The sequence below is a fragment of the Crocodylus porosus genome, unplaced genomic scaffold (genome assembly GCF_001723895.1).
Source record: "Crocodylus porosus isolate Cpor-Errol unplaced genomic scaffold, CroPor_comp1, whole genome shotgun sequence".
Lineage (NCBI taxonomy): Eukaryota > Metazoa > Chordata > Crocodylia > Crocodylidae > Crocodylus > Crocodylus porosus.
The window spans coordinates 96976398-97000630 of NW_017728943.1; the positions used below are offsets into that span (position 1 = coordinate 96976398).

At 41.7% G+C, this 24233-nt stretch overlaps 1 protein-coding gene across 1 annotated transcript in view; it reads left to right on the plus strand.

Annotated features, from left to right (window-relative positions):
• The window catches only part of NID1 (nidogen 1), an 85982-nt gene that overhangs the window by 44194 nt on the left and 17555 nt on the right, over positions 1–24233 (plus strand). Inside the window, exons 11-15 of the mRNA XM_019549831.1 lie at positions 2058–2201; positions 3555–3677; positions 13847–14065; positions 14735–14907; positions 16972–17098. Coding sequence (XP_019405376.1) covers positions 2058–2201; positions 3555–3677; positions 13847–14065; positions 14735–14907; positions 16972–17098 — 786 coding nt within the window. The remainder of the gene's footprint in view (positions 1–2057; positions 2202–3554; positions 3678–13846; positions 14066–14734; positions 14908–16971; positions 17099–24233) is intronic.

A 24233-nucleotide genomic window follows, 5' to 3' on the forward strand; every position in this document is an offset into this window, starting at 1 on the left:
TGACCCCAGCTGACTTCCTGCCCTTTGGGCAGGGGGCTGGACTCGATGATCTCCCGAGGTCCCTTCCAGTCCTAATGTCTATGAAATCTATGAAAGTCAAAAATCAAATGCTAATGGAAGTTCATCCCGTTGTATTGTTTCTCCAGCCCTTTGAGTCATTCACTTCCTTCTGCATGATACTCTGATCTTCCCCTGAGTTGTCAAACAGTGGAACCAAGTGTTTGCCCTTATCCATGATGTTGGAACTCTATCTCTTTACACCTATCCTCCCATTGTCCCTTGTCCTCCCACCTGGGTTAGGATGAGATATTGAAAGACAGGTATGCAAGAGACAAGGATTTTTGTGAGTAATATCTTTTGAATGCAGTGCTTTCTTCTTAACTTTTTCCAAACTTTTCCCCACCTGGTGTCCAATACTCTTTCCTGCCATGGCAGGGGGTCGGACTAGATGATCTACTCAGGTCCTTTCCAACCCTAGAAACTATGAAACTATGGTGACACCACCTTCAGTCTGCTGTCCCCTCAATAAGGTTTATCCTTGTAGCATGTCTAATAAATACTTCTCGGCAAATTCTTCCTCAGCAAAACTGCTGATTCCTGATTTGCTCCCCTTTTTCTCTGAAAGACATAGTGAAGGTGCATTCTGAAGGGCACAGGACTGGAGGGAAAAGTGAAATGATTTTTCTTGCAGGACAAGAAATACATCTGGTGCCTCTTTCCTTGTTTCCTCCTTCTCCATTTGAAGGGAAGGCTCCTATCTTTCATTGTGCTCCTTTGACATGCTCTGTGAGCCAACACTCTGAACTGCCTTTTCTGAAACAGTAACTTTTTCATACTGCTTCTTTGACCCATAGGTTGCATGGGGAAAGAGCTGAAAGTAGGGATTGTTCTTGTATTACTGGCTGAAGCTTAGGAGCCCAGAGTACATAGTGCCTTATGCTCATAGTTCTATGATTCAGCTTATTTTCACAGAGCAGAACAAATCTGAATCATTCCAACTTCGCCATCTGCTGGGGCTCCCCATTTGGAAAAGCTGAGAAAGTGACTCTCTTCATGGATTTTGTTTTCTCTTGATACTATCTTGATGTTCCTTAGTACATTGCTGGGAGAGCAGCAATCCAAGTTTTGCACTTCCAGTCTCCCTGTCTTTCACAATACAGACCTGCTGAAGGATAGACTGCTGGAGCAGGGTTGCAGCAGCAGTTGAAACACTATTAGGGAACTACAGCCTGCAGAATCAAATATTTAGACCATGAGAAACCTTTAGTTTTATTTTTGGGACTTTTAAATTGCAAGTGTCTCCTTCTGCTCCTTAAGCATAACAGGTGGGAGTGGGAAGAGCCATGGGAAATGCCACCCAGGGCAAAGATATCCCCCCAAATTTTGCATGTTAATAATAACATTTTTTTTAAAAATCCTCATCCCCACAAATATGTGAGTGTCCAATACGTCCAGCCAAGGTAAGGTAATGTGGTAGTAGATAGCACTGTAAATAGATGGTGTAATAACAGAAAATCTGAAAAGCTGTGGGGTCTTACTAAGCCCCTGCAGGATAACCCAAGCCTCTCTCCGTTAATTTAAAAACATGTGTGCCTCCTGAGACAGAGTATCTTTCTGTTGCCAAGTGATGACAATCTTGGGTCATATGTGGGTTATTTTAGCAGGATAGTAAATCATTCCCAGTACAATGAACTGCTAGTTCAGCCAACATGTAAAAAGCCCACGCAGGGCCTTTTTCTTAACTTCTTGGCATTCAGGATTTCCTTACATAAAGGGAAAAAAATCCATTAAGTGTTAGGATCCCTGTTTGCATATCAGTAAGCACTTGGCCCAAACCTTTAAGGTGCTTTGCATTATCAGGTCTTTAATTTATAAAATGGCCCTGGCCTGCATAGATTTTTAGAGAGCTAAATAAAATTAAGTTTCCTTTCTGTTTACTGATCTCTAAAAAAAATTTTTTTTCTCTGAAAGTTATCTCTAGATGCAGGTTGTTAAGGAAAAAGGAAACTTTATACATTCAAATTTCATTTTATGAATTGTTTGCATCTAACCTACAGCAGTCGAACATGTGATAAACCATTGCCTGGCAGGCACACACAACTGTGATATTCCTCAGCGTGCCCAGTGTACATATGTTGGTGGGTCTTCGTTCATCTGTTCCTGTCTCTCTGGCTTCTCTGGAGATGGACGTGCCTGTGTAGGTGTGTAGTGCCATTTATTGATGTGCTTGTTTTGTTTATTGTAAAGTTTGTTGATCCTGTAGGTGCCAGTAAGTCAACAGATGTCAATGTGGGTTTTGTTTCACCATATATTAGCTGGTTCTAATTTAAATAGCTGACTGATTTTAAATGCCCCGATTGATAGGTCACTTGACAAACACACTTCAGTCTCTAAATTGTTCCTTCCAACCCACTTACTCTGTAATATTGTAACTGGTAAGAGATAAACATAGGTGCAGTAGATAAGCAGCCTGGTATGTTACAAAAGTTGCAGAAGTATTAAACAGTTTTAAAATTATGGTGACCTAAGGTCAGTTCCTTACAGTTGATGTAGATCAATATAGAGTGATGCCAGTTGTTTTCATCTGAATCTAGTGCACTACGTAGGTTTCTCTCGCTTTATGCTGTACATGCATTCCTGGAAAACAGCTCATAACTCAAATTTTCTCAAAGGGAACCCATTTTACAGTGAACAAATAGGGATACATTCCAAGACCTCAACTGTACTGACCCTCAGACTCATTTCTACCATCTTTACAAGACAATTTTGGTACTCACCAACAGCAGACAGTATACATAAGCACAGGGCACTATCATAATGGGGCTGGCAACTACAGAAACACATGTCACAGACAATGAGCAAGGAGCACAGATCCACACAGGAGACTGTTTGGGTGCACATCACTCCCACAACACACTGCACAAAGCAGCTGACTGCGGGCTTCCAATACACCAATCGCATAAGAGTGAAATTACCTTGAATATAACAAATTTTTGGTATAAAAAGGGTCATCACATAAGAGTGAATTTGCACATACAGAACCTGCATACAGCGAGGGAAACCTGTACCTGCAACTCTGAACTGGTAATTTGCTTTCTTTCACATTTAGTTAGTTTGCAATGCAGCAATGGCTTTCCATAATTCTGTGCCTTAAAACCATCAACAACCAAATTGAACCTATTTTATAATATCTACTGATTTATAGCTCTGTTGTGTAATAAACTAGAATTATTCTTTTTTTAAATAAAAGTGGCTAGGTTATTGCTCTGACAAATTGTTATCAGAGCTTTTTGTTAGCTTTTTATGTAAAGACTTCAACCCCTTACTTCTAGGGGCAGTAAAGAGATAATATTTTTCAAAGCACCCAAATAATTTAGGAGACTAAGTCCCACTGAAAGTCAGTAGAATCTGGACTCCTAGGAGAATTAGTCATTTTTAAAAACAAGACTTAGGCTCCTAAGCAACATAAGTACATTTGAAAATATTGTCTGTGATGTGTAGTCTATTATTTCTCATGAGAAAAAGAGTACCTGGTCTGATCTTTTGTTTTACAGATGTAGATGAATGTCAACAGAATCGCTGTCACCCAGATGCTTTCTGCTACAACACTCCAGGGTCCTTCAGATGCCAGTGCAAGGCAGGTTATCATGGGGATGGTTTCCAGTGTGTGTTAGAAGGTAAAATTTTATAGTTCTTGTATTTAGGATCAGAAGGAAAGTTAAGGAATCAGAGATAAATATTTATCCAAGTTCCTCTTTAGGACAAACCATGTCTTTGGGCACATTAACACGTGCTCTGAGGGTAGGGGGTGCAGCACTTTAATTTGAGCAGCTCTGAGAGCAGCTCCTGTATCAGCATCCCCATGCTTAAAAATGGTGGTGGAGGTGCTTGAACCAATGCTTGTTCGGCAAGCTTTAGTTCAAGTACCCCCTCCCCCATTTTTAAGCATGGGGATGCTGATATATGAGACTCAGGAGGCTGCTGGAGCATGGCAATTGTTATGCTCCTGCTGACTCAATTAATCTAATTTGTTCCAATGTGCTGGAATTCCGGCACACTGGAGCAGCCTCCATGCGCATGCATAGGTGCCGTTCATCTTTATAACCATTTTGCCTTTTTTATTTTTTTAGATTTATCAAAGCGGTGATTATTCTGTCAAAATCTGTCATGCGCCAAAAAAGTTTTTCTGGCTCTATTATTTTAAAGTACAGTAATGTATCCATGGTGAGTTTCTGGACCTGAGGCTTTCAGGTGTATATAGGGCCTAACTGAAGCTTATCTCTGTGTAGTAATTTCTTTGAAGCTTCTTTCAAGAATGGCTCACTCTATATATGCATTCTGGCAATATTGCACAACGCTGAATATCATCTAGTAAAACCTTATATTTGACTAGATATGGTTTTAAAACATCCTGATCTTTTTGAAAGCTCATCTCCATGTGTATTTACATGACCTACAGCAATGATCTGCTCTGTAGCTGAAGCTTATTTTTTTCCTTATCCTTCCTCCTTAGGGCCCTCTGCATTTCCTCATTGCCCAAGAAATGAAAATATCAGAATTAGGTGCTTATGCCTTAACCCAAAAAGGCAAAATGGGCATCCAGAGCACATTCTCACAGCCTCCCACACACCCCACCCTCCACCATACCCCCAAACACCCCCACACACACACACACACACTCCTCAACCCCCCCCACATCTACCCCTTTACCCCACACACACAATATACAAGAGTAAGAATGTATTTTGAGCTATTATGCAGTTGCCACTAGATACGCTATGCAAACACACATAAATCAGGACAATTTTTTTTTAAATAAAATTAAAGTAAGTTACAGTAGATGTTTGACTTTTTTAGTACATGATTTTCCCACCCCAGTTTCAAGATGGTACACCCTCCCTCCCAAAAGGGGTACTTCTGGGGTAAGGGGAGGGACTTTGGCTGGCAAAGGTCAGAGGTTAGAGGTGGGACTTATGGCCCCAAGGTGGCGACCAGGGGGTGGGGCTACCCTTGCAGCTTTTGACAGCTCACCAAGACTCATTAAACGGCCCTCCAGCCAAAATAATTGTCCATCCCTGCCTTAAACCACAGGTGTCAAACTCACCCTGAGCCCCATGCTGGATCCAGATCACAGGAGCGCCTTCTGGTCCAAACCCATGAAACCAGTGGCAGATATGACAGATCCAGGGACAGGCAGTGCCTGAGTTTAAGGGCAGGCAGTGGCATAGTGGGGGCATCACTCGCCCCCTGCTGCCAATAGCCATGTGCTTGGTTTTGGGCCCAGAGACCCCAAAATTTTCTGCAGGCCATGCCCCGGTAGCCTTGCCCCTCAACTTCAGCTATGCTGTTGGACTATCAGTAGGCCAGATCTGACCTATGGGCAATGTTTGACACCTTTGACCTAAATGAATCCACTAATAACCAGCCTGAAGAATGTCATTCAACCAAATACTCAGTCTTTACACTAAATAGACTGGTAGTTTCCCCCTCATCGTGTACAAGTATCGGCTTTGCTTTTTTTAAGATACAAAACATGTGAGTGAATCTAGCCACTGTTGGAAAATGTGTTTCTTGAAACAATTACTCTGAAAAGTAATGATGAGGCTGAGTTGCACATGTTGGACTTAGATCTGAACTTTATTAGTAAACTTTAAGGTTTTTGGTTTCAGGAAAAGTGGAGTCAGACAAAACTAAAAGAGCCTTTATTCTTACTGATAGAAGTCTAATCTTGAATATTGAGTTCCATAGGGCTAGTAGCAATCTGGTTTTTTGCTCCTTTTTCAAAACACATAGTAAATCTTTTCTTGGAAGCAACTATAGGAAATTGTCTGGAGTTTTACATTCATTCCAGGGTTATCCAGCTTGTTATTGAAAGAGTTAATGATGGAAGTAGTGGCATTCCAGCAGCTATTAAGAATGTCTGTACTTCATTATTTCCTCACGCTTCATTTTTTCAGTTCAAAAAGAAACAGATGTCAGTTCCCACTCCTGCAGACCCCGGAGACGATGTTTACTAAACAGAAACCAATCCAGATTCTTGGACTGGGGAGTTATGACCACTAAAAGCCAGTCACTAGTATTGTTAATATGTGGATAATCCATTTCACATGAGAAATGCACTAGTGGTCTTGCTTTCTATTTGTAGCACATTACCACAAGTGAAGGATGACAAAAGCAAAGTGAATGGAGATATTTTTTTAAGCTGACATTTATAACTTATTAGAGTTTTTTTTAATTGCCCTAAGAGGAGCAATTGAAAAGCCTTCTGTAGCTTCTTGTGGTACTTGGAATAAACTGATCCAAGCAAGAAAATAGAAATTACTGTTAGATTACATTAACAACTGTGGGCACAATTTTCAAAGCACTTGCTGTAGGTTCAGTTTGTGAACAAAAATGTTTGAGTTGTTAGATCAGAAGTTAAATAGATTTCAATGGCATATAAAATTGAGTATGTGAGTCTGGCATGATATCAAAGCCAGTACCTAATTACTTTTGCATGTGAAGTGAAGTTGGAGGAGACGTGTCCCAATGCATCACTGGACCCAAATGTACATAATTCAAGTTGGCATAAATGCCGAAAGAGAGTCAGACCAAAAACAAACGTTCATTGCTTTAGAAAAGCTGGTCTTCTGGATTATGTGTTCAGAAGACACCATAGTTACTTATGTGTGTACACTGGCATAAGTCCTGGAGAAGAAAGAGTAGGAAGGACTCCCATACTTTAGCAAGAAGTGGGAGACTCAGATTCACATCTAGAGGGTGTGTGAACAAAATGCTATCAAACTGTTTGTGACACTTACTGTTAATGTTTTTTCCTTACCAGGCACTATCCACCCGTCCTTGCACACATGTTAATGTACATGTTTGCTTAAGCTATATTTATAGGCCTTTTGCTAAGATCAAGTATAAGACAAGACAAAAGAACTGAACAAAGATAAAAATGTTGGACCTACCAACTCTGGCAGGTCTAATTGTGTTTGTGCATTTAAAGCAATGTTTTGTAAGCATTAATGAGAGCACTGCCTCCTTTTCAGGTATGAAGGAGATCAGAGCTGTACTCAGGCATAAAAGTATAACCTTCTTCAGGGATACTTCCTTTAAGGATCTGAGCAGAGAGATGAACTTAGGTGTTTGGGTTGCTGGATCACCACATTCCCAGCATATAGGACCCACTCAGAATGGGATGTAGAGATTCAAAGCTTTCCTTTCTTCATTCCTTGTTCAATGCTACTCTTCAGAAGTGGCTATCCTCTAGTCCCTATCATTCTTTACTACTTTCTGACAAAAGGCACACAACAGTCTCTCTGCCTTTGCAACATAGTACTCACAATTCAAACCACTATACCACAACTTAAGCTTTATCCAATCCCTTCTCCAGTGCCCCTTTTGAAGCTGGGCCATGGCAGCATTAAATAGTTTTTGGATAAAATGAATGGTAAGCAGTGCAGTAGGTTCTGCCGTATTGGGAGCAATGGGTCAGGCTGGAATCCGGAGCAAATGCCCTTCCAGGGCAGTTTCTGTCTTGCTGAGCCACACACTCTAGTTTTCACACACTCTAGTTTTCTTGATTTCTCTTGGCTCTGTGTATTTCTCTGTGCTGCCCAGAGAGCCAGCTTCAAAAGGAGCCTTCATGATGCCTAATCTGTGGTGTTGAGAACTATGCTGGGGAATGAGAAAGTCATGTGTTCAACCCCATTCTGGCAGGAAAAGTCTAGAGCCTGGGTCTCCAATCTACTGGTTATGTGCCCTAACCAGGCAGCTGTTGGTGCTAAAACATGGAAGAGGCTTCCTCTTCTGTCACATTTTTGTTTGGCTAGACTTTTGTGACTTGCGTACATAGGTAGCCATGTACATACCTGGTCAGCACACAGCCTCCTGAGCATGTGTAGCATACACACATACACTTACACATCCACACTGCACAGGTAATAGAGTTGCAAACTGTGTAAGTGCTGTAACAACTGTTTACACGGTTGAAAAATTGCCACTTAGGTACATAAAGAGCAATGAAATTCCACCCATGTAACTAAACAGGGCAGATACTGCAAACCCACACCCAGTGTGTTTGACTCAGTGGGACTTGTCGATATTCAGCACGCTGAGGGGATCTGGTTCCAGTTGATATGACACAGTAAAACTACTGTTTTCAATTTTTATAACCATTGGCCTCTTCATAGGAGCCATTGCTCCCTTTTTAACTGATACCATATGTTAGATGTTTAAGATATTTGCTACTAATTTAGATCCCTTTCAGTACTGTTTCTTGGAATTCGCAGTGCAATGGGAGTTTTGATTGGGTAAGAAGTCAAGAAAGCTGTTCATAATTTAAATTGTAGTCAATACTGTGTGATGACTTGGGGAAATTGTGAGTTCTGAGCAATTGTGGGAGCCTTCATCTATAAAACTTCTATTGTATTTGCAGTAAGGCATGAGTTTTAAAGCAGACATATTAAAAGAATACCTCACTGACTAGGCAGAAGGGATGATGTATTGAAGGAAAAGAAGGTTCATAGCCATAATGTTGTTTTTTTTCTGGAAGCTGACTTATACAATGGGTATTGCACTAGTGAAATACATGTAGAACTGTTGTTATATGTTTTGTCTAACTTATTCTGTTGAATCATCAAGGCAGGGATGTGATTTATCTATTCAATGAGCCTGCAAACAGATAGCTTCAAAGTATTAACACATGAATCAGGTCTTGAAAATCAGGCCAACTTATGACAAAAGCACCATGTAAACATGTGGTACCAAACAGATGTTTGCTAACAGACAGGGTATTCCAGTCAGCTTTGTAAACAGTATTAAAATAACGGGGAATATTTAAAACCTATTACAAATAATGTTGGTGACATGCTTGGCTACTTACATACGGGAAAGGAGAGTTGGGGCCCTATCAACAAAAGAAACCACGCACCTAAATTGCAGCAAATCAGATTTCAGTTACATCCAAAGAAAAACGTTCCAATTGTAAGAACAGTGGGTGTCTTTGCACACTCTCCAGGGTGGGAGGGAGGATGCTTTAATTACAGCGTCTCTCTCAGAAGCCATTCTGATTAAAGTGCTCACAACTTCTCGTGTATTCAGCGTCCTGTGCTTCAAAATGGCAAACGGGACCCTTTAACTAAAGCTTATTCAACATACTTTAGTTAAAGCGCCCCCAGCACCATTTTGAAATGTGGGGATGCTGAATACACATGACATCAAAGCTGCTGGTGTGTGCTAATTAGCTCTAGATTAGATTAATCCAGTCTGCTCCAATTAGCAATGCATTCTGATTAGAATGCATTGGAGCAGGCATCAGGCACATGTATAGGTTCCCTAGTATGACATTGGATTGGGCTGCCTTGGTAACCTTTTTCTTGAAGAGGCAGGATAGCCATCTGTCTGGGATGGTTTAGAAACAATGAATCCTACGTCTTTGCAGGGGACTGGACTAGATGACTCTCAAAATCCATTCTGATCCTGTGAATCTATGATTCTTGGCACCTAAGCCCAACATTTAGCTCTTCAAAACTCCTGCTTAGCTGTGGAGCTCCCAGCTTAGCCAGGTCAGATTTATCAAGTTGGTACACATGAATTACCATATTTTCTCACATACAGCGTGCCCACAAGTAAATGTCACATCTTGTTTTTGGAGGGCAAAATGTAGAAAAAAAGATTTTTCCAGTCATGGCTGTCTCTGGCAGAGTGAGTCCTCCTGGGAACAAAGAGTGTCCAGGAGGTATGGCATCAGGAACGTCCTGGTGTGGCAGCCTGTCCTTTACTACTTGATGTTCCCAGGAGGACTTACTCTGTGTTGCACAAGGTTAGGCCCCAGAGCCTAACAAAGGGCAGTAGCAAGACTGTCAGTTTTTTACTGTAAGTGGTTCTTTATATTAGTTCCTGTAAATAAAGTGTTCTTTCTACATCTTCAGCCTCATCAAGATACTCTCAGCTGCCCACTTTCTGCCCAATAGCTACAGCTGTGAGAGGGTTAACATAAAACCTTGCCCCCCTCAGTTTGTTGAGCAGATACAAACAGCCAGTCATTTTAACAGCTGCGTGGCATGCACAGTGTCTCCAAGAGTGCTTCTTTTCCAGCAAAGACAACAGCTTCCCTGCTTAAAACATGGATCCCAATTTTGGAAGGCTGATGTCTGGGGGAGGGGTGCATGTTGTATATGAAAAGATATGGTATTAATTGGATCAGGGAAACCAGGTCTCTTCCCCACTGAGTTTATCCCCCCCTCAGTTGACTGGAGACGTGTATTCAGAATTCATCAGACAGAGGAGGGATTTTAACCCAGCTCTTCCACATCCTGGGTGACAGCTCCAACCATTGGTTCACGGGGCAGTAAAGGGGCATTTCCAGCTCTTTCTCTTTCAGCTATGTTTTTTAAAAAAGAAGTCAAATGGCTACCTGCATGTTAGGCACAGTTAGGCACTGCAGTATGTAAATCCTCTGTTGTTCAAGCCCCAGGTCCCAGCTCCAAATGTTCCCAATTCTAGTAGCATAACTGGAATTGTGGGGGTAGCAGGGCCCCAGCTCTAAGTGCTGCCTATGGGGAGGCACCAGAATCTCCCCCATCCCAGGAGTCTTTGCCCCATAGATGCCAGGCAGCACAGCCCCACACCCAGAAGTGTATCTCAGAGGTTTGGGGGCAAATAGGGGAAGTGGAGTGGTGCTCTCCTCCCAAAGGGAGTCTTTGCCACGGTACACACAGCCCAGTAGTACGTCTGGATATTTTTTGTGGTGTATCTGCCATCTTTACAGTACTACAAATGGCCTGACGGTATGGACTAGTTTTTCCCAACCTTTCTGGACTCAAGGCAGCCCTCCCTAACGTTTGTGAATTAAGTGGCACCCAATTAGTTAGAAAAACTAATTTATATATTACAGTGCTTTCTTCTCTGTAGAGGGGTCAGACAGTGAGAGTAGGGGATGGTCCAGGCAGGGACAAGGCTGAGCCTGCACTTCTCTTCACATTTTATTTATCTCCTTACACCTCACAACACCCTTCATAGGATCTGGCGATATCCCACTTGCCCAATACTTAAGCTGTCTGTCCAGAACAGGGGAGACCTGGGAGGTCCAGGTTCTAGTCATCCTGGTCCAGGCTGAGACATCTAGCCACGTACCCCTTTCTGGGCACAGATATATAGCCAAGTCTAGATACCCAAATCTAAATGACTAAGGCAAAAATAATTGAATGCTTCCAAAATTTTACAGCCTTTGATAAATTAAGCCCTCTGCTTATGAAAGCATACACTATACATCTCTGATTTAGTTAGTCTATAAGGTATAAATCTACCCTGCTTGTCCAAATTTTTAGTCATCTGCATAGGGCTTTCTGTTTCGTGTAAATCTAGACACCAAAACAACATAATAGAAAGCTACCCAAAATGTTTGCAAGATGAGTCTCTCAAATTGCAATAGAAAATAAATCACATGTTCCTGAAGCTGAGGCGTAAAAATATTGCAGCACAAACTGCTGCTATTATATATGAAAGCTGTCTTTACTCTGGTACATTTCTCACCAACAGGCCACAGTTTTAATTTCCATGAAGACTAGAGTTGTGGACACTTTCATTCTAAATTCTTAGTAACTAGTGATTGTAAAGGAATTATCCTAAGACATCAATCTTGCAGTTGGATCCACAGGAGCAAACCTTTGTGACTGTGTGGATCATGTGGGGTCTGTGTTCATGGTTTTGTTGCAGCTGTGTTGTCAACTTTTCTATAACTGATACCCACCAGGTTAATGTAACAAGTTCATTGACCTATCTGAACTCTAAGATATTGTGAAATTTCCAATTAGCTATAGTCAGAATACATTCTGTGTAACAGTATAATAGCCACATCACAACTGAAACAAATGCATTCCTTTGTATAATAAGGAATTGCTTACCTGTTTATTTGTTTGTTTGTTTTAATTCCTTATCTTAATTTGTTCATAGTTTCATAGTAGGGTCGGAAGGTACCTGAGCAAATCACCAAGTCCGACCCCCTGCCATGGCAGGAAAGAGTACTGGGGTTAGATGACCCTGGCAAGGTGTTCATCCAGCCTCCTCTTAAAGACCCCCAGGGTAAGAGCCAGCACCACTTCTCTTGGAAGTTGGTTCCAGATCCTAGATGCCCTGACTGTGAAGTAGCGCCTCCTGATTTGCATTTATAACTTTGAACTTTTAATAAAAAACTTAGACTTTTACAGGATCTGTAGTTTAATTCTAGGACTCTGGGACAGAAAGGGAAAAATGGCCAACTTTTGGTATTTGAATTTATTTTTTTCAGGTGGGAGAGTCTGATCATTTCTCCCAAATATAATTTGGATGGATCACACAATGGAAAAGGAAAGCTCAGTGTCCAGCTAGTGTACAGCTTTTGCTATCATTGGTGAATGATGCTGTGCACAGAACTTGAACTCTTAGAAAGCAAATAATGTGCCTAACCCTCCCAGTTGTTAGAGCCTACTTTTTGTATAAGGCACAGCTGAGGAAGCAATCAGTTTGCACACACACAGAGCGCACAGAATGATCAGCACACAAAATACTAGGCACATACTGGAGGTGGTCTTTAAAGATCTGTTCTGTACGTTGTCTAAAAGCTCTTCACCACCCACGCCAGAGCTAAGGCCAAATACTTCATTTGTTTGGAGACACTGAGCTGTTTCCCAGAAATTTACATTTCCTGGTCTTAATCATGTCCAGGTGCATGATATTTGTCTAAGCCTTTCCTTGCACGGTTTAAATAAAGAAATCTAAAGTTTGTATTCGTGTGACGACAACATCAGATTATATGTGGGCACGAAGGATCAGCTGTGTGTTTTGCCAAGTCTGGCCTACCCCAAGCATCACAGCAGCAGCAGCTAATGCTGGTTTCCATTCTTCCCCACAAGGCCAATGTGCAATGTAAAACACAAATGTATATATCTAAGTGTGATTGTTTAGACCTTTTCATTGCTGCAGTTGTTTTTAGCTGACTGAGGAGCTGGTTCTGCAGGCAGAGAAGCAGTCTAAAGGATGTACATTCACAACTAGATCCGTTTCTTCTTGTGCACACAAGCCTGCAGGGTTTCTCAGAGGAAGATAAAGCTGACCCAGTCAGTTGTGCCTGGAGAAGGGAAAAGGTCATTGGATTGTATATTTTGAGTTTCTTTGTGCAGACACAGCTGGTGGAAATGTTGTGACACATATGCCATTCCCTACTGCATGAGAAAGATTACCAGTACATAAACTGTTTTGTGAAGTCTTAACAAAACCTGCTCTTTGGAGGTCTATTCATGATGCCCTCGATAATCAGGCATGCTAACACTTCCTTCACGACCTCTGCATTAACAGATATTGTGGCTTCTGCAGATCATTAGTTTCTCCATTTCTAAGTGGGGGGCACATTTGTTTTTATGACATGCCCTTCATTTACACATATGGATAAGAGAATAGAACAATACTAGAGACACCATCCTTTGGGATAGATGATGCTCCCTCTGGAGATAGGGTAGAGATGTGGTGTCATTGCTTACTAAATCCCAGTCTGCAGTGTAAAATCAGAGTATGGGCTCAGAGTACAAGAAATTACACTCTTTAAATTAGTAGTGATATGCATTTTAAATAACATCACTTTGGGACAGTGGCGTTGCACTTCCAAGCTGTCAGTGAAATAACACTTGATCTTCCAAGATACGACTTCAGGGCTTGTAACAGTTACATGTTACTTTAATGTGCTTCTTAATATGCTTCTGCTGTGTAATATGCTTCTTCTGCTGTTCAATCTTGCAGCTGGTCAACTGTAAAAAAAAATACAACAAAGAAAAGCATTGGATTAAATTAGAAATAGAACTATTCACTGTGTCTTATCCTTTTGCAGAAGTGGAGAAAACCAAATGCCAGCATGAACGAGAACTGGCTTTGGGCTCACTCATCCCCAGAGGGTCCAGACCTGTTGGTGATTTTATCCCACAGTGTGATGAATATGGGAATTACAAACCAACCCAGTGCCATTCTGGCTCTGGGTACTGTTGGTGTGTGGACAGTTATGGGAATGAGATTGATGGCACAAGATCTGGTCCAGGAATCCGACCCCCATGTAAGTTGCTGAAAGACTTATCTTCCTTCCCCTGATCTCTCCATTAGGTTTGGGTGTTTCACAAACATGGGACTCAGTTGCACCATTAAGACACAGTGGCACACTGGAGTGGTATAAAATTGTACTGTCTTAGGGAGAAGCATGCCTATGGCTACACCTCTCCAGGGGCTACAGAGTGCTTTGTTTAGCCATGCACAGCACTGCATCCAGCCAGTTTTTCTGTCCTTTCTGTGAGTGGGTTGGTTGTCATCCTGTCTTACATAGTCTCTTAAGCCTTAGGGGTTCATGAAGAAGCAGCTCTATCCTCTGAGGACTATAATGACTGCACATGTTTTGCTGTTACCCCAGGGCACAATAATAGGCTCCTTATCTCCTGCTGCCAACAGGCAGGGAAAAGGCAGGTGTATTTTTCAAGAAAAGAAAGCAATAATTTTGTAGACTCAGCAAAAATCTGAGATGGAAAATCCTGGGTCATCTACTCCCCCTCCCTGCCAATTAAGAAAAACTTGAGAGCTGCTTGACATTTCTGGTTGAACTGCTTTATTAGTGTCCATGTAGAGGGCTATTTCTTTCTAAGAAGTTTGGCTCCAGTTGTCTGTTGTAGGTTATGCCTTGCCTTACTATATTTTTATGAGTTTTTTCATCTGTTTTTCATCATCTATCAACAAGGTCTGAGTACAGCTGCTCCTCCAGTTGTTATTGGGCCCTCTGTTCGACCAGATTCAATTCCTCTACCCCCAGGAACACACTTACTCTTTGCCCAAAGTGGAAAGATTGAACATGTCCCACTGGAGGGGAATAATATGAAGAAAGCTGATGCAAAAGCTTTGCTATATGTTCCAGTAAGTATCTGTTGTATATACAGTGACCATGTGTGCTTTGAAAAAAATGTCACCTTGGTCAGTGAAGAGTGAATTTATGGACTGATGTATAAAGCCTCTGACATAACCATTATTTATGTAAATCCCCAAATTTATTAGGCTCCACACAAATTTGGTGTAATACATCACTAATAAGGAATACCAAAACTGAGGGTTATTTATAAAGGAATTTGATTTTTTTTTACAAATAAATGTGTCCCTCATTTTGTTCAAAAGAGCCTCTTAAAGCTTAATGTGTGGGAGTACTTCACCCCCATCTTCTTGTTTTCATTGGCTCTCTTTCCACTTCCCACTCCAGTATAAAACTCCAAATTGCTCTTAAAGGTTTTCCATAGATTGTGCTTTTTCTCCCCATCTCCCCCAATACTGCCTTCTGTCTTCATCTCTTCCTGCTCTCCAGTCAGTTCCCTACACTCCTCAGATTCAAATTTTTCTGTCCCCTCTCCTGTCTGAGCCCAATGGGTGGTAAACCTTTTTCCCACACTGTTCCCCACTGTCTTGAAAAGCTTTCTTTCTATCCAAAAGAATCCCTGATGCTTTTCAAATTCTACTCTCTTTTCCTGGCCTGTGACTCTTTAACTGTATGCTTTTTTATTAAATGGTACAATCTGACTCCTTCAACTACCCAACTTCAGCATGTTAATTTGTTCTCCACAGCATTTGGCATTGCATTTTTCATCACAGCTCCAGTTTGTTTATAATGGCACCTGCATCTAGGATTGTAACTGCCCCATTTTGCCTGTATTATATATTCTCTGGAGGTTCCATAGTGATTCCAGTAAACCGGTGCAACTCATGTAGGAGGAAATTTGAGCCCTTCATCTCTTGTATGCAGATTCCATACAATAATAAACTGTAAATTGTAGATAATATACATGACCAACTACAAATTTGGTCATTCACATTGACATAAACACAAGCACAGAAGTGGAAATTCTTCTTAACTGGCTTGGTTACTTACACTGCTGGGTCTGAAAAATCTAATGAAAAATCTAATTAAGGCTCTCCAGCAAAGGGCTTCAAAGATAAGGTACAACTCTGAGTTTGATTTCTGATTAATGTTGCACGTATTTTTCCATCCTGCTACCAAACAAGATTTCTAAATTACAGAGATGTGTTGGTGAGGAGAGGCAGCAATTATGCTACAATATGCAAATATGCAGTTCACCCTATAATATTTAGTATTATTGGATGGGCCAAAATGTCATACATAAATCCCAAGTTAATGAATATTTTTGAGAGATTTTCTAAAGGGATCACTGGACTTGTTGTTCTCTTCTAATCTGCCAGAATCTTATCTAAAGCATCACACGAGGCAGACTCAGGAATGCAAACAAAATGATGAAAGGCCTGCTGAGAGTCCTAAATAAATGCCACCAGAAAGATTCTTTAAATCTAAATGTGTGATAGTTGTTCTCTTTTCTTCTATTCTAGATTCTCAAATGTATGTCAGCTGCTGTTCAAGAGAAAAGTTTTTATTTTAAATCAAAATAATATAGATAGTAACACTAGAATTCTGTTTTAATAAGTACACACGCACACAGACACACACACACACACACATAACCTATTAAACCAGAACTCTAGTTTTACTGTCTGTATTTTACTATCTGTATTTTATATTTAATGATTTATCTCAGACCAGTTCACAGATTGTGAAAATACAGCCTCTTTTGGTAAGTTTTGGGAGAAGGACAGTAGTCAAACATTGCACAGCACAGTGTATAACAGTGTAAGGAACAGGAGAAAGAAAATAGCTCTTAATGAAGACTGCATGAGAGCCTCAGTATTCAGAGAGGAAAGTGTGGGGACACCACTGAAGAGCACTTGCAGACAAATGAGTGAGAAGTACGTGTGTGTGCGCATGCGTGTGTATGTTGACTTGAGTCAGTGCTGAATCTATTTGTTTGCTCACCAGGCCCTTATCTTTAACTCTGCCCGTGCACATAATTCAGGCATTTCAAACTTGATGCTCTCACCTGTTATAGAATTTGAGGCTACAGTAATTCTCTTATTGATTTACAGGATAAAGTTGTTATTGGAGTTGCATATGACTGCAAGGACAAGATGGTTTATTGGACAGACATCAGTGGCCCTTCCATCAGTCAAGTCAGTCTGCATGGTGGGGAGCCAACAGCCATCATCAAAACAGGTAGCAAGATAGCTTTCTTCCTCACAGACTAATGTCTAGCAGTGTTTGTAAGACCTGGCATACAGCAGCATTTAACCAAGTCATGGCTGTGTTCTACCACTGCAAGGGTAGAATGTTCATAAGAGGTCGAACTGGCAGAAATCAAAGTGTATCAAGAGCCTTAAATTTAAAAATACATCTGTTTTATTACTGTTTGTTTTTCAAGAGCACCTCATGACCTCACTTCTCCTGTGCTAAGCATACTACAAACATAATAAAAGACAGTCCTTGCCCTCAAGAGCCTACAACCTAAGATTAGGAGAAGGGACAGATTGTCTTAAACCCGGGGGGAAGAAAACATAAAGAAGGTTGTGCAATATGGCCTTGAGGTGTGAGCAGCAGTCAGAGGGCACCAGCTGCCCAAACTTTGCCGAACTGTTTTGTAGGTGTCTGCAGGAATAATTCTTAAAGGAAGGAATTTGAAGGACAGTTTAGACTAGGTTCTTTGGGTAAATGTGATATCTTTTATTAGACCAACTAAATAACATCCTGGAAACAAGGACAGTTTTTTCATTTTAAACATACCTGCCATCTCAATAGCTAGAAGCCAAGTACAGATTCCCAGGAGATTATAGCAGCAGATGCAGGCTTTGAATAACACCACAACTGAAATGCCCATAGCCAGTTACACAACTAGATTGCAGTCTTCTTCTTTCTGTAATCCATAAAACAAAGACTTTATAGAAATCATAGAAAAGTAGGACTGGCAGGGACCTTTAGAGGTCATATAGTCCAACCTCCTGCCTCATTCCTATCCAAACCATCGTATACAAATCTATTACCTAACATATTAGCAAAACTACACAGGCCATCCTATCACACAGACACAAAGCATAGCACCCTAACCTGCCACAGGTAAAGCATGGGGACTGTGCCAGTCAAATCCTGCTGCTGCAAAGGTTGTTAAAATGCACTCTAGAGATCCAAGGAAGAGGGCCATACCCCCTCCTCCCATGTCCCCTTTCTCTTCCTCCCCTACCCCACCTCCCCAGAGGAAGGCAGAAACCACCACTTTTTGTACCAATCTGACTTTGAGGTAAAAACCCAAATGTGGCTATTGATCTGACCATGAGTGAGGGGCAAGAATCTCTAGCCAGGAATTTCTGAAACTGAAATCTCTAGGTGTCAGTCCCAGTGGGAGCTTTGGCATTGAGCACTGACCACAATCCCCATCCTTGGCTGCAGCCAGCACCCAGTGCTTCTGAGGAAGGTGAACCCTCCCCACAACCCCTGTCCCACCCCACACAACACATGCAGCAGCAGGAGGAGGAAAGTTCCATCCTGGCACCATGTGACCTTCCTGGCACCCATGCTTATCCAGCCTCTTTTGAACCCTGCCATTGATGGAAATTTCACAGCTTCCCTAGGCAGTCTGTTCTGCTGCTTCACTTTTCTAACAGTGAAATTTTTCTTGATATCCAATCTAAACCTACTTTGCTGCAACTTCAAGTCAATGGGGATGTCTACACATGCACTTTAATGCACAGTAGTCTATTTTAATGCACATTAAAGCATAACAAAAAACCATGCTCTTTAGCTAATGCACATTAAAATAAGCTAATACACATTTTTCTAGTACTGACGGAGGTACTAGATTTAACACCCATTACCCAACGTACATTAATGATCACGTCTACATGAGATCTACAGCAATGTAGCATCGGTGGGCACAAACTGTGACACTGACACTAAAATAACGTGTGCTGCCGGGACTGCATAGTACCAGTGGGTACTGTACAGTCATTTAGTACTTGCTAAAGCTAAAGCAAGTACCAAATAACTGTAGTACTAAATGACTGTGCAGTACATGCAGTCAGGGGCATGTGTAGACGCATCCAATGAATGTGTAGACATGCCCAATGGTCCATGTACCATTTTCTGCAGTAAGAGAGAAAAGGTGTTTTCCTCCTTTATGGCAGCCCCTCAGATTTTTGAAGACTGCTATCATATTCCCGCTTACACACCTTTTTTGCAAGTTGAACATTCCCATTTCCTTCAGCCTCTCCTTCTAGGACTTGCCTTCCAAGCCCTTTTATTAAGTTGGCATAAACAGCGATAAAAGTGAGGGGGAGGAGTCCCGCACACACGCCCAGCCATGCTTTGCCTCCAGACACCCCACAAACCCTATACTCCCCCCATATCCCTGCAATAGACAAGAGTAAGACTTCATTTTGAGCGATTATGCAATCACCTCTATATACACCATGCAAATACACACAAATCAGGACAAAAATATTTTTTTTAAAATAAAATTCAAATATGTTATTGTCAGTGTTTGATTTTTAGTATATATTTTGTTTTTTTCCGATTCCAAGATGGCAAACACCCTTCCCAAAAGGAGGACTTCTGGGGACAAGGAGAGGAAATTCCTATGGCAAAGGTCAGGGGTTAGAAGGCAGGACTTCTGGTCCCAAGATGGCAACCAAGGGGCAGGGCACATGTCAAGGGGTGAGGCTACCCTTGCAGCCCTTGACAGCTCACCGAAACTCATTAAGCAGCCCTCCAGTCAAAATAATTGCCTGCCTCTGACCCAGAGGGAAATTATAGCTCCCTCTGGTGGTGGCAGGGGCTTATTGTGGGGCCCCTGAAAGAGAAAGCAGTTTGCTGCTGTCAGCAGCAAATCTGCTCCCAGTTCCTTATATGTGTAGATGTCTGCCCTGGAGTGTTTACTCTTGAGTAGTTTATGGGTGAGTAAACTGCTTCCGGATCTAATGCACATGTAGATATACCCACACAGTGTTCTAAGTTACTGTTTGACAACATCATACTACTACTACTTTAATTCCAAGTTCCTTACACAAGCAAATGGACCTCTCCTTGTGCTCAGAGAGTGACAGCAATCATGTTCTGCTGCCTCCTGAGTTGGCATTGTTAAGGGGAGGAAAGAGGTTCCCTATGGCAATTCTCAAACAACACAGCAACTCTCACCAGGACATACTTTATAGCCTGAGGTCTGAAATGCTCCTGAGACTCTTTCCAGTCCAAGCCTGGTAATCTCAGATGCACTGTTAGGCATTTATCATTATCCTTTGCCCTTTTCGCTGCAGATTGGTTGGAGGACCTATTCCTGCTTTCCAGTGTTTTAGTTCTAGGGACAACTGAGCTAAAGATCTCTGTTGTTCTGGTATGCAGATAAGTTAGGAGATGAGGGATGCATAACACAGAATATTAACATGAACCATTGTTATTGACACAGTGATAATGTACCTAGTGGAGTGACCATGGTATTGGAGTGACTTTGTAGAAACTATTTTCACTTAATGAACTGTACATGTTTCAGACTCTTCCAATTTGCCTTATGTTCTGGAGGCATGTAATACAACATCAGGAATATGTGCCAGGAAATGCAGTTGGTACCCTAAGTACAGTGAAGTGTGGTGTTGTAACAAAGATTCATTATTTGTTTACTGTAGAAGCAGCATATCTGTCCAAAGACTGAGCCTGTTGCTGGTGCTGTCTGTGGCACAGGCTGCAGTGTAGTGTCAGGATATCCCAGGCAGCTTCAAACAAGCTTGGTGTGGGGGCAGAGCACTGAGCAAGCTAACTTACACTGAAGGGTTGTTTCCTCAATCAGGTATCTGAATGGGCATTTCCATGCTGGGTCTGGCTAGCCAAAGTTGAAATGTAAAATGGCAGAGGTCTTTTTCTCTTCCCAGTCTCAAAAGACACTTCAGATGATCCTGTTTTGCTTCTGTATTTGTCCTCCTTTCTATGCACTCTAGCTGGCTGTTCCAGTCTGCACACACTGTTTTTAGAGTGAGCATTATTTTTCATTAACATTCCTGTGACTGGAGCTTGATTTGTTTTGCAGGGGCATGCTTTAGTATGGGGCCCCGTCCAGCTCTCATTCACTTCCACAGCTGCGTTGCCTGCAGAGGCTTCAGGCTCCCCAGGTTCCACAGCTGCAGAGGCTATTCCACAGGGAGGCTTTCTCCTTTGTTGTCCTTAACTTGAGTGATATCAGCCCTACATGCCTGCACAAGCCTGTCCCTTTCCCAGAGGCACAGTCTGTGAGCGAGTCCAGCCTGACAGCAGTATACCAGGAATGCAGGCATGCTGCTGGGAATGACTGGTGAAGTGGGGGAGGAGATGCACAGAGCCTGCTTTAGTATGCTCCCTGACATTGTAGCTGGGTCCAGGTTCCTCAGGCTGATTGTCAGTGAGCCAGGATAGATATTTAGCTAAGGCCCCACGGCCTCTTTGAATCTCCTGCCTGGGAGGTCAAAATGGAAATCTGCCACAGGGGCCTCCTAAGAAACATTAGCCATTGGTCTCTAACCCTCTGCCGTCTCTGACTCCCCTTATGGAGTTGGGAACATCTTCCTCCTTCCCCCACTTGCAGATAATTAGAATAGGATCTCTCCCATTCAGTGTGAACCCCCCAAAGCAAGGTAGTGCCCTCACCTGCTGTCCTCCAGAAGAGAGGATGGAAAATAGGTATGTTGTTTGTAGAGCAGGGAGCAGATTGATGTGTGCCCTCTACCCCTGTATCAGTTCTGTGCGTATCAGAGCTAATGTCTATACAGGGACTCTCAGGAGGGTCCAGGAAAATCCAGGTACATGTGTGAAATCAGTGCTTATGAGTCGGTATGTGTTCGGTCGCTGGAAGGACCGATTTGCCTTGCAGAAAGGATGTGGACAAATTGGAGAGAGTCCAGCAGAGGGAAACAAAACTGGTTAGAGGGCTAGGGAACATGACTTCTGAGGATAAACTGAGGGAACTGGGTTTATTTAGTCTGGAGAAGAGAAGGGGGGGGGTGACAATTTAATAGCAGCCTTCAAGTATCTGAAGGGTGGATCCAAAGAGGATGGAGCTAGACTGTTTTTAGTGGTAGCAGGTGACCAAACAAGAAGCAACCATCTCAAGTTGCAGCAAGGGAAGTTTAGGTTAGATATTAGGAAAAACTCTCTCAGTAGGGGGCTAATAAAACACTGGAACAGGTTACCTGGAGAGGTGGTGGAATTTCCATCCTTGGAAGTTTTTAAGACCTGGCTAGGCAAAGCCTTGGCTGGGATGATATAGATGAGGAATGCGCCTTCTTTGAGCAGAGGATTGGACTAAATTACTACCTGAAGTCCCTTGCAAGCCTAATTTTCTATTATTCTAATGATTGTATAAAGTATATAGTTCAAAATTCATAGAAGACAAACTCCACACATTTCACCTTTCTTTGAAATGCACCAGTAGTGTCTCATTCTGCATTTGACAGCTGTTTTTTTTGTGGAGGGTCACTCTAACTCTAGAAATAAACCCACACAATCTTTCCTTATTTGGTTCATTAACAGCTGATACCAGGGGAATCTGAATGACATTGAATTGTGTTTTCATTTGGGTTCAGTTGCATGGATTTTGCACCCTGTTCTTTTCCATGGATAGACGTGTCCTGAAGATCATCAGATAGTTTTTCACATACATTGAGCAAAGGGCAGTTTAAATGTTTTATCTATATTTTCAAAATATTTATTTTTTCTCATGCTTCATTTCTGAGCTACAAGCCATTGAATCCAAAGTAATAGGTCATTATCTGCTATTTCCTGTTGCTTTTGGAACAGATAACTGTCCATGGAGAACTATGCACATACAATGCTAAAACATATTTTAAAAAACCCTCAAACTCTCTACAGAAAACCTGGAACTGTATGTAAATTCCATCTACGTCACTATGATCAATGCTATTAGCACTCTGGAAACTGGTCATTAAGGTTGATTAACCTTTTTAAGTATTGCACTACCTAAAACTTAAAACATCATACATTTGTTGTTTTCAGACGGATGAATTGTTTTCTTTCCTTTCGTACTGCCAAGTTTTAAAGATTTGCAAACCCAGCCCATATCTTTGCAAAGTCCATTTATTTTTCTAAAAGCCTAGAACAAAAATCTTACAAACAAATAGTAAATATTTCTCTACTCTATTTATTTTCTAAGACCAGGTCAGAGTTTGGCAGGTGTTACTGTTTTGTGATTTTTTTTAAATGTCTTTTTTTACTGAAATAGTTATCTCAGAATAAGCCACAGTATAGACACATTCATTCATTCTGTTTGTGGAAAATGAAGACAGTATATGAATTATTTTTTTCTGAACAAGTACCATAAATAAGCGTGTCAGGTTAGCTTTATGATATTAACTTGGTATTATCAGGTTATCAGACCCCTGGATCTATTACTGTTAAATATTTCCTTATTGATTTGGAGGATAGAAACAAGTGCAGACCAAGCTGGGCAAGGTAGCAAACGCTTTGAAGATAGGATGAGGAGTCAGAAAGACCTGGATAAATTGGAGAAATGATCTGAAAGTAATCGGATGAAATTCAGTAACAACAAGTGCAAAGTCCTGCACTTAGCATGAAACAATCAAATGCACACATACAAATGAGAAGATGACTGGTGAGGTGGTAGCACTGCAGAAAAGATCTTGGGGGCTGTAGTAGACCATAGACTGAATATAGGTCAACAATGTGGAAAAAAGCCAGTATCATACCTGGATGTATTAATAAGAACATTGCCTACATTCTCCTACTCTGTTCAGCACTGATAAGGCTTCACTTAGAGCAGAGGTTCCCAAACTTTTTCTTATTGCATAACCCCTTCCAGATTAACCAACTGCCTGCATACTCCTACCAGGGTGTTTTATATGTTAACCCTTTAAATGCCACATATTATTATGAAAATTAAATCCGCCATCATACAGTTTTTTCCACATACCCCCCAGGGGTACACAAAGCACAGTTTGGAAACCTGATTTACAGGGAAGGATAGGGGGAACTAGGATTATTTAATGTGGAGAAGAGAAGAGTGAGGAGGGATTGATAACAGTTTTCAAGTACAAAAGCTGTTATAAAAAAGGATGGTAATCAATTGTTCTCTCTGTCCACAAGGGGCAGGACAAAAAGGAACAGTCTTACATGGTAACAGGGAAGATTTAGAATATTAGGAACTTTCTAACTGTGCAGACGATTACACACAAATGGATTACATAGAGAGGTCATTGCCCCCGCTCCCCCGAAGCCCCCCAGATACCCCCTCAGCAGCCGCCGAGCCCCCTGCCGACCCCCAGCACAGCTGGAGGTAAGCGGGCTCGTGGTGGGAAGGGGTTAA